General features: G+C 45.3%; 1 protein-coding gene across 1 annotated transcript in view; it reads right to left on the reverse strand.

Annotated features, from left to right (window-relative positions):
• LTK (leukocyte receptor tyrosine kinase) overlaps positions 1 to 12,984 on the reverse strand; it is a 186,747-nt gene that overhangs the window by 55,483 nt on the left and 118,280 nt on the right. The window contains exons 8-10 of the mRNA XM_065403647.1: positions 12,860 to 12,960; positions 9,975 to 10,141; positions 2,469 to 2,581 (exon numbers count right to left, since the gene is read on the reverse strand). Of these exons, the coding sequence (XP_065259719.1) occupies positions 2,469 to 2,581; positions 9,975 to 10,141; positions 12,860 to 12,960 (381 nt within the window). The remainder of the gene's footprint in view (positions 1 to 2,468; positions 2,582 to 9,974; positions 10,142 to 12,859; positions 12,961 to 12,984) is intronic.

A 12,984-nucleotide genomic window follows, 5' to 3' on the forward strand; every position in this document is an offset into this window, starting at 1 on the left:
CCAGATTCCTAGAGTGAGGCAGCAGTGTGCATGGCCAGAGGCAGAAATATAAGAGCTGAGGGCACTTTTATCCTGAACGTTTGGGCGCCTACAGGGTTTGGTGGGAGATTTGTGGATTGCAGTGGAGCCTAAAACTGAGATTTAGGCACCACCCAAGATTTAGGTGCCTAATATGGGGTTCAGATGCCTAAGTATCTCTGTGGATTTGGGTGTTAATATTTACATTCTAACAAGGAGCAAATCCAGCCTCCCGGGCTGCCATGCACCTCCTTTCTGCGAAGAATGTAGTTCTCTTTGCTTGGATCTTAATTGGCTTCATTTGTGACATGTGAAGCCTCTCATGGCCAGGGAGAAGTAATTTCATTACTGAAAATACAGCAGAGCTGCTGGGCTTCTCCGCGACCTAATTGAATTAAAGGGATGAGAAGATAAATCGAAGGCTGTTTTCAAAGGCAAGAAAAAGTCAACTCACAACGAGGATTCAAAGAACAGTGGTAAACCTGAGTCTTGCAAGAAACACAGTTTCTTCACTCTGTCCTTCCACTGCATGAATCGTGCCTTCCAGGCCAGATCCTCTGCAGGTATAAATGGCTGTAGCTCCATTGAAATCAATACTGATTTATGCCAGCTGAACACCTGGACCTACATGTTTAACATACCCATGCTTTTAGCTCCCAACATCATCTTTTTGCAGAAGAATGAGAAGAGAGGCTAGATCTGTGTCCCCTCCACATCTCACGTTGCCATCTCAGTTCCTGTCTCACCTTTAGAAAACCTTCATCTCTTCTTCAATTATATTCCAAAGACTGCAGAGAAATGTTTACAGACCAAACCCAAAGTCCAGTTCACACCCACGTGCCTTCAGCAGTTAGCAATGCAGAAATGTTGGAGTAGATTTATGGCCTCATTTGCGGAGCTAATGAGCACCTGCAGGTCCTGTTGATTTCAAACTGGAGTTCTAAGCGCTCAGCCCTTCAGAAAGTCAGGCCCCGCAGAGCACAAAGAAGGGGACTGATAGCACTGACTTGAGCCAGGCACACTGTGGGCAGATGCTGCATATACTTCCCTTGCATAGTTCCGCTAACACACCTCAGTCGCAAACAGGGCCGGCTCCAGGCACCAGCTTGGCAAGCAGGTGCTTGGGGCGGCCACTCCGGAGAGGGGCGGCAGGTCCAGCTATTCGGCGGCAATTCAGCGGATGGTCCCTCACTCCCGCTCGGAGCGAAGGACCTTCCGCCGAATTGCCGCCGCAGATCGCGATCGCGATTGTGATCGCGGCTTTTTTTTTTTTTTTGGCTGCTTGGGGTGGCCAAAACCCTGGAGCCGGCCCTGGTCGCAAACTCAACCACTCCTGATCCCGCAGGCCTGAAGCCCTCCTGGGCAGAGACAGTCAATTGTGTGGAATGACGACAGACTCCTTGGTGATTTTGTGATGTGCACAAATGGGGAGCAGGTTGAGACACAGCTATCACATTTTGCTTGTAATGCAAGCCAGGGTTTAGAAAAGGAACTATGTATTTTCCTTATTTTCTGTTTCTTTCACAAAGCTGCTAGTTTTTTCAGCGTTTAAAAACTAAAGTCAGCTGCTGATGTTTCCAAGTGCTAGTGATCCTTGCCCTCCTTCCACATACCAGCTCTGCAGATTGCAAATTAACTCCTCTGCGCATTCTACCCAACATCCCAATGTGTGAGCCCCATCAGATTCCACTGGCACTTAGGGGCCACTTCATTCCTGAGGCCAATGAGGGTTGATGGGAAAATGCTCAGAAAATGAGGGAGATGTGGAATGATATATAATATTACACACAAAAAACCTCCTTAAATGAACTTGCTTGATTGCTTGCATACTACCCATCCACCAGTGACATGTGAAGCCTCTCCTAGCTGGGAGGAGTAAACTTGTTGTATCGGTAGTCATAATCTTAGCCTTTTTGTCAAAGAGAGAAAGCATTTGTACTTGGGGAAGGAAAGGATTTCTCAAGGTCCCGTTATTTTCCTCCTTTCCTACCCTCGCCCTCAAAGGTGATACATTATGGTGACCTTTCCACCAGTTGATTCAGAGTAGATGTGACTCTGAAGTCTATCAATTTCCAGAGCAAGTAGGTCAAAAGGGGTCACTAAAGAGCAGTGCAATATGATCTTTCTACCTGTGAGCTGATTGCAAGGCCAGTACTTCCAGTTGAGATCGGCAAAGGTCCCAAAACATGTGATCTGGGAAATTGCAGGTTAGGGAAAAGAAAGAGCATTAAGAAGGCAGAGATACACTGGAAAATTGTGTAAATGAAGGAAATCTTCCGTAGGGAAGGAGCTGAGAGTCACTATGTCCAAATACTACAGCACAATAAGATGTAGCATAGATAATCCGAGTCCCTTCTGTAGGGAAACCATAACTTGTGCGTCCTGGATCTTTGGTATGCTGATTATCCTATATAAATTCTCTGAGAGGCTCAGAATGCTTTGTGACTCACCATCAGGGAAGCAGCTCACTCCAAAAGTAATATTGTCCATCGCAATGTCAGCTTGGGAATTCCAACCCCAGGTTGCTAGAAGCTGCAGGTGAAACCTTTGGAACAAGACAAAACTTTCAGAGAGAGAGAGAGAGAGAGAGAAATAAACTCCCAAAACAGCAATCCCATAATGGTAACATTGAGTCAGAGTATTTCTTCAGGAGAAGCCCTGATAAGCAGTCACAAGGAGCTGCCACAAACCACCTGTCCACACTTCATAAGTTGTTAAGAACCCACCCTAGTTTCGTCAATGCAACAGTTCATGGGATGCTAAGCAGTATGCAACCTACAGAGCGAGAGCGAGTGTGTGTGTGTGGGGGGGGAAGGGGACCAGTAAACTGCCCCATTTCGGTCACCACAAGACAAAAGGAAAATATCCATGCACAAAAGGCAAAAACTAAACCCAAAAACAAAACCCCAAGGATTTCCCCAGTATTTACAAAACAAGAGACAAACCCTGGGCCAGATCCTCAGACGGTGTAAATGAGGTTAATCAAAAGAGCTACACCAATTTACACCAGATGAGGAACTGGCCCTTGAGAAGTTTAACAGTAGCTCCCCAGCATGTTTACTTTGCTGGTGTCTTGCCCTTCTTAGGCTTGCTCAGCAGATGCCAGGAAGACAATGTGTGCATGAAGACATCACGTCACACACTCTGAATTCAGTAGGGGGAAAAATATGCTGTAGGGTCCCTTCCTAATGGATGAAGCTGAACTGTTTTTGATTTACCATCATAAATAAATAGATGTCTGACATCTAAATACATTTGGATCTCATTTAAAACACATGGGGAGAACTGCCACTGGCGAAACTCCATCATGATTTATGGGAGAGGGAGCACTGACATGCAGAGCATGCTGTTTAAATATATTAACTGTACAGTTTGGGAACAGTCTTGTTCTAAATGAGAGGCAATTTAAAATATATATACCTGCCAAACATTGGCCCAGATCGCAGATGATGTAATGTGGTGGAGCTCCACTGAAATCCTTAGGTCTACCCTGCTTTATACTAGTTGAGGATCTGGTCCATTATGTTTAAGTGAAAAAATTCACAACTACAGGAGCTAGACCTATACAAGAAGAACAATGCTGGTGCAGCATCAGTGTACTATAAACTCAGGGCCCTGTCAAATTTCACAGCCCTGGAGCCAGAGAATCAGCAGAGGAATTTGCCATTTGAGCCAGTTGCTGCAGAAACCCTCTTTGTAAACACAATGCTCCTGCTCATTAGGGCAGTTTTGCTGACTCTATTGCAATCCAAGACTTTTTGGGCTCCTTGCCTGCCTCTCTTGTTTTCTGTCTGCCCATCTCTCCCCACAGAAGCAGGATTTCTAGCTGGTTTTAGTGGGTGTGCAGCATAGTTATGAGAACCAGAAGGAGCTTTATAGATAGTGAAGCTTCTGATCAAGACATTGAGCACTGAACCTTCTAGGCTGTCATCCTCCTCTCCCCATTCAAGGTAAGAAATAATCAACCAGGAAGCTGAACGTGCCAAGAACTACTTACATGCTCCACATAGCCTGCCCTCAACTACCTAGTACTCCTTCCTTCTGGCCTCCACCAGCTTCTGCCTTTTTACCTGCTTTCACTCCTCACAGGCTTGATTATCTGGTCTCTATTCACACTGCTCCATCCTGTTTCCTGTCTTCTCCTACTCTACCCATACCCATGGCTATTCCCCCTCCTGGGAGCCAGGAACTCTACCCAACAGCAGAGGGAGGAGACTAGAGGTGTCCCTGCAGAAGACAGAAGGAGCATGGCATATTGGCCCAGAATTCCACAGCAAGGACCCTTTGAGACACAACAATACTGGATCCTGCATTAAAATGGAAAGATGGCAGCAGCCAGAAATGCATCAAAAAGCAATTCACAGACAGAGATTTCTATTTAATTACAATGAACAACACTACCTATCATGTTGGTCTAGATGGGGCTGGTAGCACCACTTATTATTAAGGTTGCCTTTATAAGCCCCTGCTTTTAGTTGTTTATAACTTTCCAAATTTTAGCCAATTTCCTATGCAGGGTGTCTACCTCAGGCTGATCATTGATCATTATTATTTTTGATATCATTATTATTAAACTTTAAACATTTCTGAGAATGAGGCTGAGGAAAAATACATTGTCTTGCCCGTGTTAAAAAGTTCTGAAGACACCCTCTAGAACCCCCATGCTTGGCAGGAGAGTGTCCTTCGTATCAAGGATGTGCCTTTTGCCATCCCTGTGAAAATCTGCTCAAATTTGGCCAAATTATAAGGTTTCAAAAACTGCAATTTGCATGTGGTCAGGAGAGACTTCTTAAAGTTTAACAGCTAAAATCTCCAAAGATTTCAACTATATTTGGCATGCACCAGCCCGGGGATGAGCAGGCTTTTCCCTGTGATTGCTGCTATAAGCTACTATGAGTTGAGTCAGGTGCACGCACCTCAGCTGACAGCAAGGAGTCTGTCTTTCCTGTGCTATACATGCAAATAAGAGGACGGAAGAGAAAATGGCCTGATTCAAATGCAGAGGGGACAAGGTACAGATCTGTGGGGTGAAGGGAGTAGATTGGGACATGGAATTTGGGGTGGGGAAGACTGGGGCTGGAGACTGACATGGAGGGAGAGGGAAACTGGGAGTTGGGAGAAATGGGGACAGGCCGGGCAAGGAGACTAGGACAGGAAGCCAGGAAAGGAAACTGGGGTTTCGGAATGGATTAGAAGCCAGTGAGAGAGGACTGAGATCAACCAAGGAGCTGGGGGTGGGAGACTGGGGCTGGTTGGACAGTGAGAGTGAGACTGAGAACTAGTGGGGCAGGGAAGTGGAGGTGGGGGAGGGGAAGTAGATCTGTCTGTGAATTGCTTTTTGATGAATTTCTGGATGCTGCCATCTTTCCACTTTAATGGAGAATCCAATATTGTTGTGTCTCAAAGGGTCCTTGCTGCAGAATTCTGAACAGTTTTCAAGTACTTAAAAGGTTGTTACAAGGAAGAGGGAGAAAAATTGTTTTTCTTAACCTCTGAAGATAGGACAAGAAGCAATGGGCTGAAATTGTAGCAAGGGAGGTTTAGGTTGGACATTAGGAAAAACTTCCTAACTGTCAGGGTGGTTAAGCACTGGAATAAATTGCCTAGGGAGGTAGTGGAATCTCCATCATTGGAGATTTTTAATAGCAGATTAGACAAACACCTATCATGGATGGTCTAGATAATACTTAGTCCTGCCATGAGTGCAGGACACTGGACTAGATGACCTCTCCAGGTCCGTTCTAGTCCTATGATTCTAAGAACCTAGCATGTTGGGGGACAACTGGGACTGGCGGAGGAAAGAGAGTGGGATAAGGAGCCAGGGGAACACTGATATTGGAGGATGAGACTGGGATGAGAAACCTAGGGAGTGGAAGTGAAGAGAATGGAACTGGGATAAGGAGCCAAGAGTATGGGGGGAAAAGGAATGGGACAAGGACAGATTGTAGGGGATGGGCAGAAGGAGTCAGGCTTGGGGGGAACAGGCAAAAAGGTCATTGTCCACTAGAGCACATTCCCCTCCAGAGCCTGGAATGAAACCCAAGATTCCTGAGTCTTATCATAGCTCTGTTGTCAGCAAATATATTTGAAACCCACTAGTAACATGTCCCATCCCCTACTAGTATGGTCCACACAGAGGATGACAACCTACTACTGTTATCAGTTATTCCCTTAGTTTAAGTAGCAGAGGTCTGTGCAATGGATATAAAGGTTCCAACCTTGCTGATGACCCTTGTGGATGTCAATATGATGCCACATGATGGAATGTCTGTTTTTTCAGTTTTTTTTAAAAACCTAGTAATTACATGAGACACTACCTTAAACAACATTAACAAGGTTGCAAAGTCAAATACTCAAAATGTAGGAAAAGACAGAATGAAGGCATTGCCTGTGAAACCTTAATTTGGCCCCCTTTTGTGTTACAAAACACTCTAATTACATGCTTACATACTATAATTTCCACAGGATACCTGCCTTATCTGCGCACAGGATGGACTGTACACTGGGGATGAGTCAAAGTTGTGTAGTAAAGGAGGCCATTGTCCGTAGACGCCTGATGTCTTTGTTGGAAGGGGTGTAGTGAATGAGGCAAGGAATTGCAGGAAGAGAAAGGATGAGCTCATGGTTAAGGCAGTTGAATGCTGCTCTGGAGGACTGGATTCTATCCCTGCCTATGCCACAGACTTTCCTATGTGATGTTGGGCAAGTCACTTGAACCAAACTTTTCACATATGGTCACTAATTGTGTGTTCCTCATCTAGGTTCCCGACTTGATATATCCACGGTCTGATTTGCAGAAGTGCTGAGCACTAACAATTGCAAATGAAGTCATTGGGAGCTGTGCTTTTAATATCTAAAGTGCTTTATAATGCCAAGTACTTGAAAAACCAGGCCATAGGCATCTCAGATTTGGCACAGAAAATTAGTGGATAATTTTGACCTTAATCTCTCTGTGCCTCGTCTGTGAAATGGGGATAATAATACCACCCCCTCACCTCACAGGGTGTTGTGAAGATAAATTAATATTTGTGAAGCCCTCAGATACTACAATGGTGAGTGCCACAGAAATGCATAAGTTAGTTAATAATTCTGTCTTCAGAGCAGGGCTGGACTGGTGTGCAGTAAATAAACTCTGGCACCACAAATTGAACAATGAGGATAAAACAACATATTGAATAGCTGCTCATTAAGTGAGCACCATCCATAGAGCACCTGTGCTCTAAATGAGGCAGGGGTACTATGGAAAAAATAGCATGTAATCATGTTATCAAAGACTATATCATAATGTATACTCACAAGGGGAGCAAATTAAATTTGCACAGGCAACCTTAATTGTGGCATTTCTTAACTTTTGAGTTCTTGACTTTGCAATCTTAATAATGTTCATTTAAGGAGGTTTTTTGTGTGTAATATTATGTATCATTCCACATCTCCCTCATTTTCTGAGCATTTTCCCATGTATCTCATGCTGCCCCAGAATGTCTATTTTGCTTCAAAATTCAGCACTGCCATGATGCAGAAACCAAGGACCCTGGGCAGAGAAGTTAGGATCTGCTTGTTGCAGAATACACACGGTCTTAACTAATTGTTTGGAATCCCGGAATTCCTTTCCGGGATTCCAAACAATTAGTGCCAAGTAGGAGCTCCTTGCAAGATGTTTAATTCTAAACCAAAACTTTTACATGATCAGAACTAAAGAGCTGCAAACTGACAAGGTTCCATACTGCTCCTCAGTATCATGCCCGAGCATTAGGCATATTGCCAGCATGAGGATCCACCCTATATTTAAGTATTTGACTCGGGACAAAGATGTGTACTATGGTCTAAGGGTTGGAAAACCTGAGGCTCCTATATTAAATTAGAGATGGAGTTGAACAAAAATCCTGGATCTGAATTTTACTGGAATTTGGATCTTGTTCCAAACTTTGTAACTGGTCTGTATTTCAAGCTGAGCCAAAATCCGTAGATACCAACACCCTTGAACTCTGGGAAGGTTTGGATCTGGATCCATGCACCCGTCTCTGTGTTAAATGGAGTCCCCTTTTTTCTTGACAATGATGTTTCAAAGTCGTTAGTTGTTGTAAATATTAAATGGGATATTTCCTTTCATTATAAGGTTTAATAATTAAAATGGAGGCTAATTTTTTTTGTTAAAAATGTCATTTGGGTGAAGCCCTGCTGAGGAAGAATCAAAAACAGAAGAGTGCAATTTAAAACCACTCTCTCTGTGCAAAACTATAAGCTGCCAATATACTCCTCCTGGTTTGAAATTGATTGAGGCTGGGAGGGGGGATGAGAAAAGTCTGATTAAAAAAATACTTGGTTTGAGTTTTTATAGACTTTAAAACTTGACTCCATTCAGAAAAACAAATAAACATTAGCCCCATCTGTACAAAGGGTGAACACAAATGTACACAAGCACTATTGTACATGCCTGTCTTAGACACTTGAAGTTTCCAATCCACGTGCACACAGTGATCCTGCACACAAGCATCCATACACATGCAAATCACTGACATGTGCATGCTGCCCATTGGGTGTTGTGCTGAGCTAATTTGGGGTGTGTGCTGTGCATTAGTAGATGTGCATGTGTGTGGCCTTTTGAAAATCTGGGTATTTTTCATTTTACATAAGAACATAAAAACGGCCGTACTGGGTCAGACCAAAGGTCCATCTAGCCCAGTATCCTGTCTACTGACAGTGGCCAATGCCAGGTGCCCCAGAGGGAGTGAACCTAACAGGTAATGATCAAGTGATCTCTCTCCTGCCATCCATCTCCACCCTCTGACAAATAGAGTCTAGGGACACCATTCCTTACCCATCGTGGCTAATAGCCATTAATGGACTTAACCTCCATGAATTTATCCAGTTCTCTTTTAAACGCTGTTATAGTCCTAGCCTTCACAACTTCCTAGGTAAAGAGTCCCACATTTTCCATTTTAGAAAACAGACTTTTCCTCAACATATTCATTTTGCATCCAGTCTCAGTTAATCTCAAACAGCAATGGATACATAAAAGTCCATTCAAGCAGTTAGAAAGATGGGGTAATTTGAATGATGTGCTGAATCCACAGAACAGATAGAGGTGAATTATGTTCTAATGATCTAATGATATTTATTCATATACCTATGTGACTGATTCAGCTATTCACAATCCAGAATTTATTAATAGCATTTTATGTATCACTTTGTTTACCACACCCTTAGGCTAGGTCTACACTGCAGCGGGGTTCCGACCTAAGATACGCAACTTCAGCTACGTGAATACCGTAGCTGAAGTTGCGTATTTTAGGTCGGCTTACCTAGCGGTGAGGACGCGGGAAAGTCGACCGCTGCCGCGCTGCCGCCGACTCCGCTGCCGCCTCCTGCCGAGGTGGATTTCCGGAGTCGACGGCAGAGCGATCAGGGATCGATTTTACCGCGTCCTGACTAGACGCGGTAAGTCGATCCCCGAAAAACCGATTGCTACCCGCCGGATCGGCGGGTAGTGAAGACAAAGCAAAATCCTACCTTTTCCCAACACTTTGCATGTCATAAGAACGAATTGTAAAGTTAACACAGTGTTCCATAATGCAGCCTAGCTAATGCAGCCAATGCAAAACAACAATTCAGCTTGAACAAACAGTAAATCTAGGCCCTGATCCAAAGCTCTCTGAAATCAACGGGAAGAATCCCGCTGACTGCAATAGGCATTTGATCAGGCCCCTTGTTATTTTATCCATTGCCCCTCTTTGGTATTATAAAAGGACAAGGGGCAGTTCTATATGTCACCATCAGGTGGCGATAGCAATGTCTGTATCCATGAAAGCAATGATTTAAGAGGATGTATTCCAACAGCCATACCTACAAAACCCTAGTATATGTGACTGTAAGAGAGGCACCGGAAGAAGTCAAGAATGCAAGCCATGCTCCACAACAGTCCAGCAAACAAATTTGTTAACCAATGGCATTCTTACCTGTTCTGGAGCACTGGCATTTGCAGTGTGATGAGAAACCAGCGGTCGCTCCAGCTCCCTGTTCTTTCCCACACCAGAGGGGAGATACTGACTCCACCTGTCTCTTCCTGGACAGAGAACGAGATGGTGCCATTGTAACTGCCAAAAATATGCACTGAGAATTGGATCTGTAATAAAATAAGAGGAAAATAATGGCATCCTGTGGTGAAAGGAGGGTGGCAATTGAAAGGACGGATTGTCTTTAATAACCATGCAAACCAGCCTTTAAAATGGGAATCTTTATGGTTCATGTCACCTCCTGGCCTTGGCCCCTCTCCTGGATGGGTACCAGATGGTTGTGTTTGGATCCAGCTGCTGAATCCCATGTGCTTCTAAGCCCTGCTGTGTCTGGGCAGTGACTGATCACTGTTTCTAGCTCTGAGTCTCTCAAGCACACTCCCAGGTGCAGTCCCCATGTCTGACACCCTCCCAGGGCAATGGGACCCTGCAGTCTGGCTGCCTGGAGCCCAGAACTAGTGCCCCAGCCTTCCCAAGCCCCCAGTTGCTTGGAGATGTTCTCTCAGACTCTACCTCACTATGGGAGCTCTGGTTTCCCAATTACACCCCTCAGGGACAACGTGGCAGTAAGATAAGGAAACAGGGTTAACAAAGGAACTTCTTAACCACAGACACTTTTACTCTTAAATAGCATTAGGACTACAGATCTTAGGGAAACAAACTCCCGAATGCATTCTCCCTCAATGTGCTGACCACCACAGTGAGTGCTAGGTTGGGTCTGAGTCCTTAGGCCAGATAGCTCCCCATGCCTGCAGCGATGGGATGCCCCCCCCCTCGAGAAGCAGCTCCCTTAAATAAATGCTCTCCTCTTTAGTCATGTGGGTAGGCCAGGCAACTGCAGCTCTTCCAGTCATGTGCTTAGACTGCGGGATTCCAACCCCCTCCTCAGAGACAGGTTTCTGCTAGAGTCAATTCAAAGTCAATGGCCCCTGTAGGCAACAAACCTATTGTTTCACTAGGGAAGACTCATTCAGAATTGATAGCCCTTGATGGCTCTTTCCTTGCTAGTCTCTTGAGTGTCCCAACTCCCTGGCATAAGCACCCAGTATCCAGAACAGACTGTTCTTAAGAACATAAGAACGGCCATACTGGGTCAGACCAAAGGTCCATCTAGCTCAGTATCCTGTCTTGCGACAGTGGCCAATGCCAGGTGCTTCAGAATGAACAGAACAGGCAATCATCAAATGATTGTCAGGATTTGACTGGTTTTCAACACCATCTGGATGTCTTAACCCAAGATGGAGGTTACAATGCAAAGTGAAGGTTACAAGGAAGATTACAATAAAAAAATGGTGCTCCCAAAACAATATGGAGTTTACAGTTTCAAGGGGAATGGAGAAGGCGTACTTGAGGAACCTCCTCACATCTCCTCACAAGATAGAGGATCTCCTATCATGTTTGCATCCCCTTTGACATGAATCACCTCCATATCATAACATGGGTGCCAGACTCCATTTTAGAAATTTGGCATTAAAGCCCTTCCCTTGGGAAACATGGTCCTTCCAAGTCTCATTAAAGATACTATATACGTCAAGGCAAATTCCTGCATCCCATATGTTCATACAGTAAATATCTCAATAACCAAACCAACATATAGTATTCATCAAACATCACAAAGCAGTTCCAAATCTGTCACATATATCTTCCCCTTTCAGAGCACACTGGACAGATATACATATGGAGTTCACACACACACCCATTGCCCCAAAACTTCTGGGTTTGAAGTTGAGACTTGAACCTGCCACTTCCTCCTCCCTCTCATCAGCTAGGGAGTGGGTGCTTCTTCCTTCCTTAATGTGCCACCCACCAAAAATATATGCTGGGGTTTCTCTCCCACTGGAGTGGTGTACGAAGCACCCCCTTGAAAGGCTGGGTGGTCAAGACAGACCTAGCCCCCTGTGAAGCTGGTCTTAAGCGAGCAGTAACTCCTGAGCTCTGGTTACCCCATGTCAAGTGGGGAAGGGATTCAGGGCTCCCCAGCTCTGGCATTCCTTCTCAGGGTCTTGATTTCCACCTGTGGGCTGTGTGCATATGAGGAAACCATTTCCCTCCTCAGGGACTGTTTCCTCTCTCTGCCCCATCTCCATGAGGGTCAAGAGCTGGGGTTCCCTGTGGTAACACCTCCCTTTCTAAGGTAAGGGGAGGCAGGGAACTGAATCTGACTTCTTTGTGTCTGCACTTGAGCACGCCTGGCTCACTCCACCTGTAGGGAACTGAGCAGCATTCCTCCCTCCTCCCAACACAGGTTCATTTGTGTTCTCACAGACACTCACCTCTTCCATGAGTGATCGAAGTCGCCTGTTCGCCATGTAGTACATTGGGAATCTCGTATTTCTGTTCCCATGAGGGTACAGCGAGACATATGTACTAATGCCTGAGACATGAGCTCAGCCACACGTACACTATATGCCCCAAATGAGCTAGCTGTGTTACTCATTCCCTCCAGTGGCCAAGTAGCAGATCCTCCGCCCCCCCTTCAGGCTGGACGATCTGTATGTTAGCCAGCCATGGTGCATTGCCAGGCCCCTGGCATCTGAGCCCTGGGCAGTTTGCCCACTTGTGCCTGGTTCCCTGACAATCAAAACACTTCAGATCTCTGAGGCCTCTCTTTGGAGGTTGGGTTGGGGATGCCACTTGCCCATGGTGGGATGCACCTGCATGCCCACACTTCGGGGTCTGATGCTTGGCTAGGTGGGCTGTGTGGTCAGCCACTCTAATTCCCAGGCTGTTGGGCATACAGAGAGATAGGGAAGGTAGCCATCATACAGGAAAAGGGACCTGTAAACTGAGGATTAGCTCCACAAGGATGCTAAAACTGAGCAAAATACCTGGTAGTCTCCACTGGCAAGACGGGCTGGCAGGCTGGCACTGTAAGCCCTCGCAACATCACCTGTCTGATTGCTGTCTGCTCGCAGGTACAGGAAGTGCCCTGTGAGCAGAAAAATTCATTAGA

Source organism: Emys orbicularis, chromosome 4 (assembly GCF_028017835.1).
Source record: "Emys orbicularis isolate rEmyOrb1 chromosome 4, rEmyOrb1.hap1, whole genome shotgun sequence".
Taxonomy (NCBI): Eukaryota; Metazoa; Chordata; order Testudines; family Emydidae; genus Emys; species Emys orbicularis.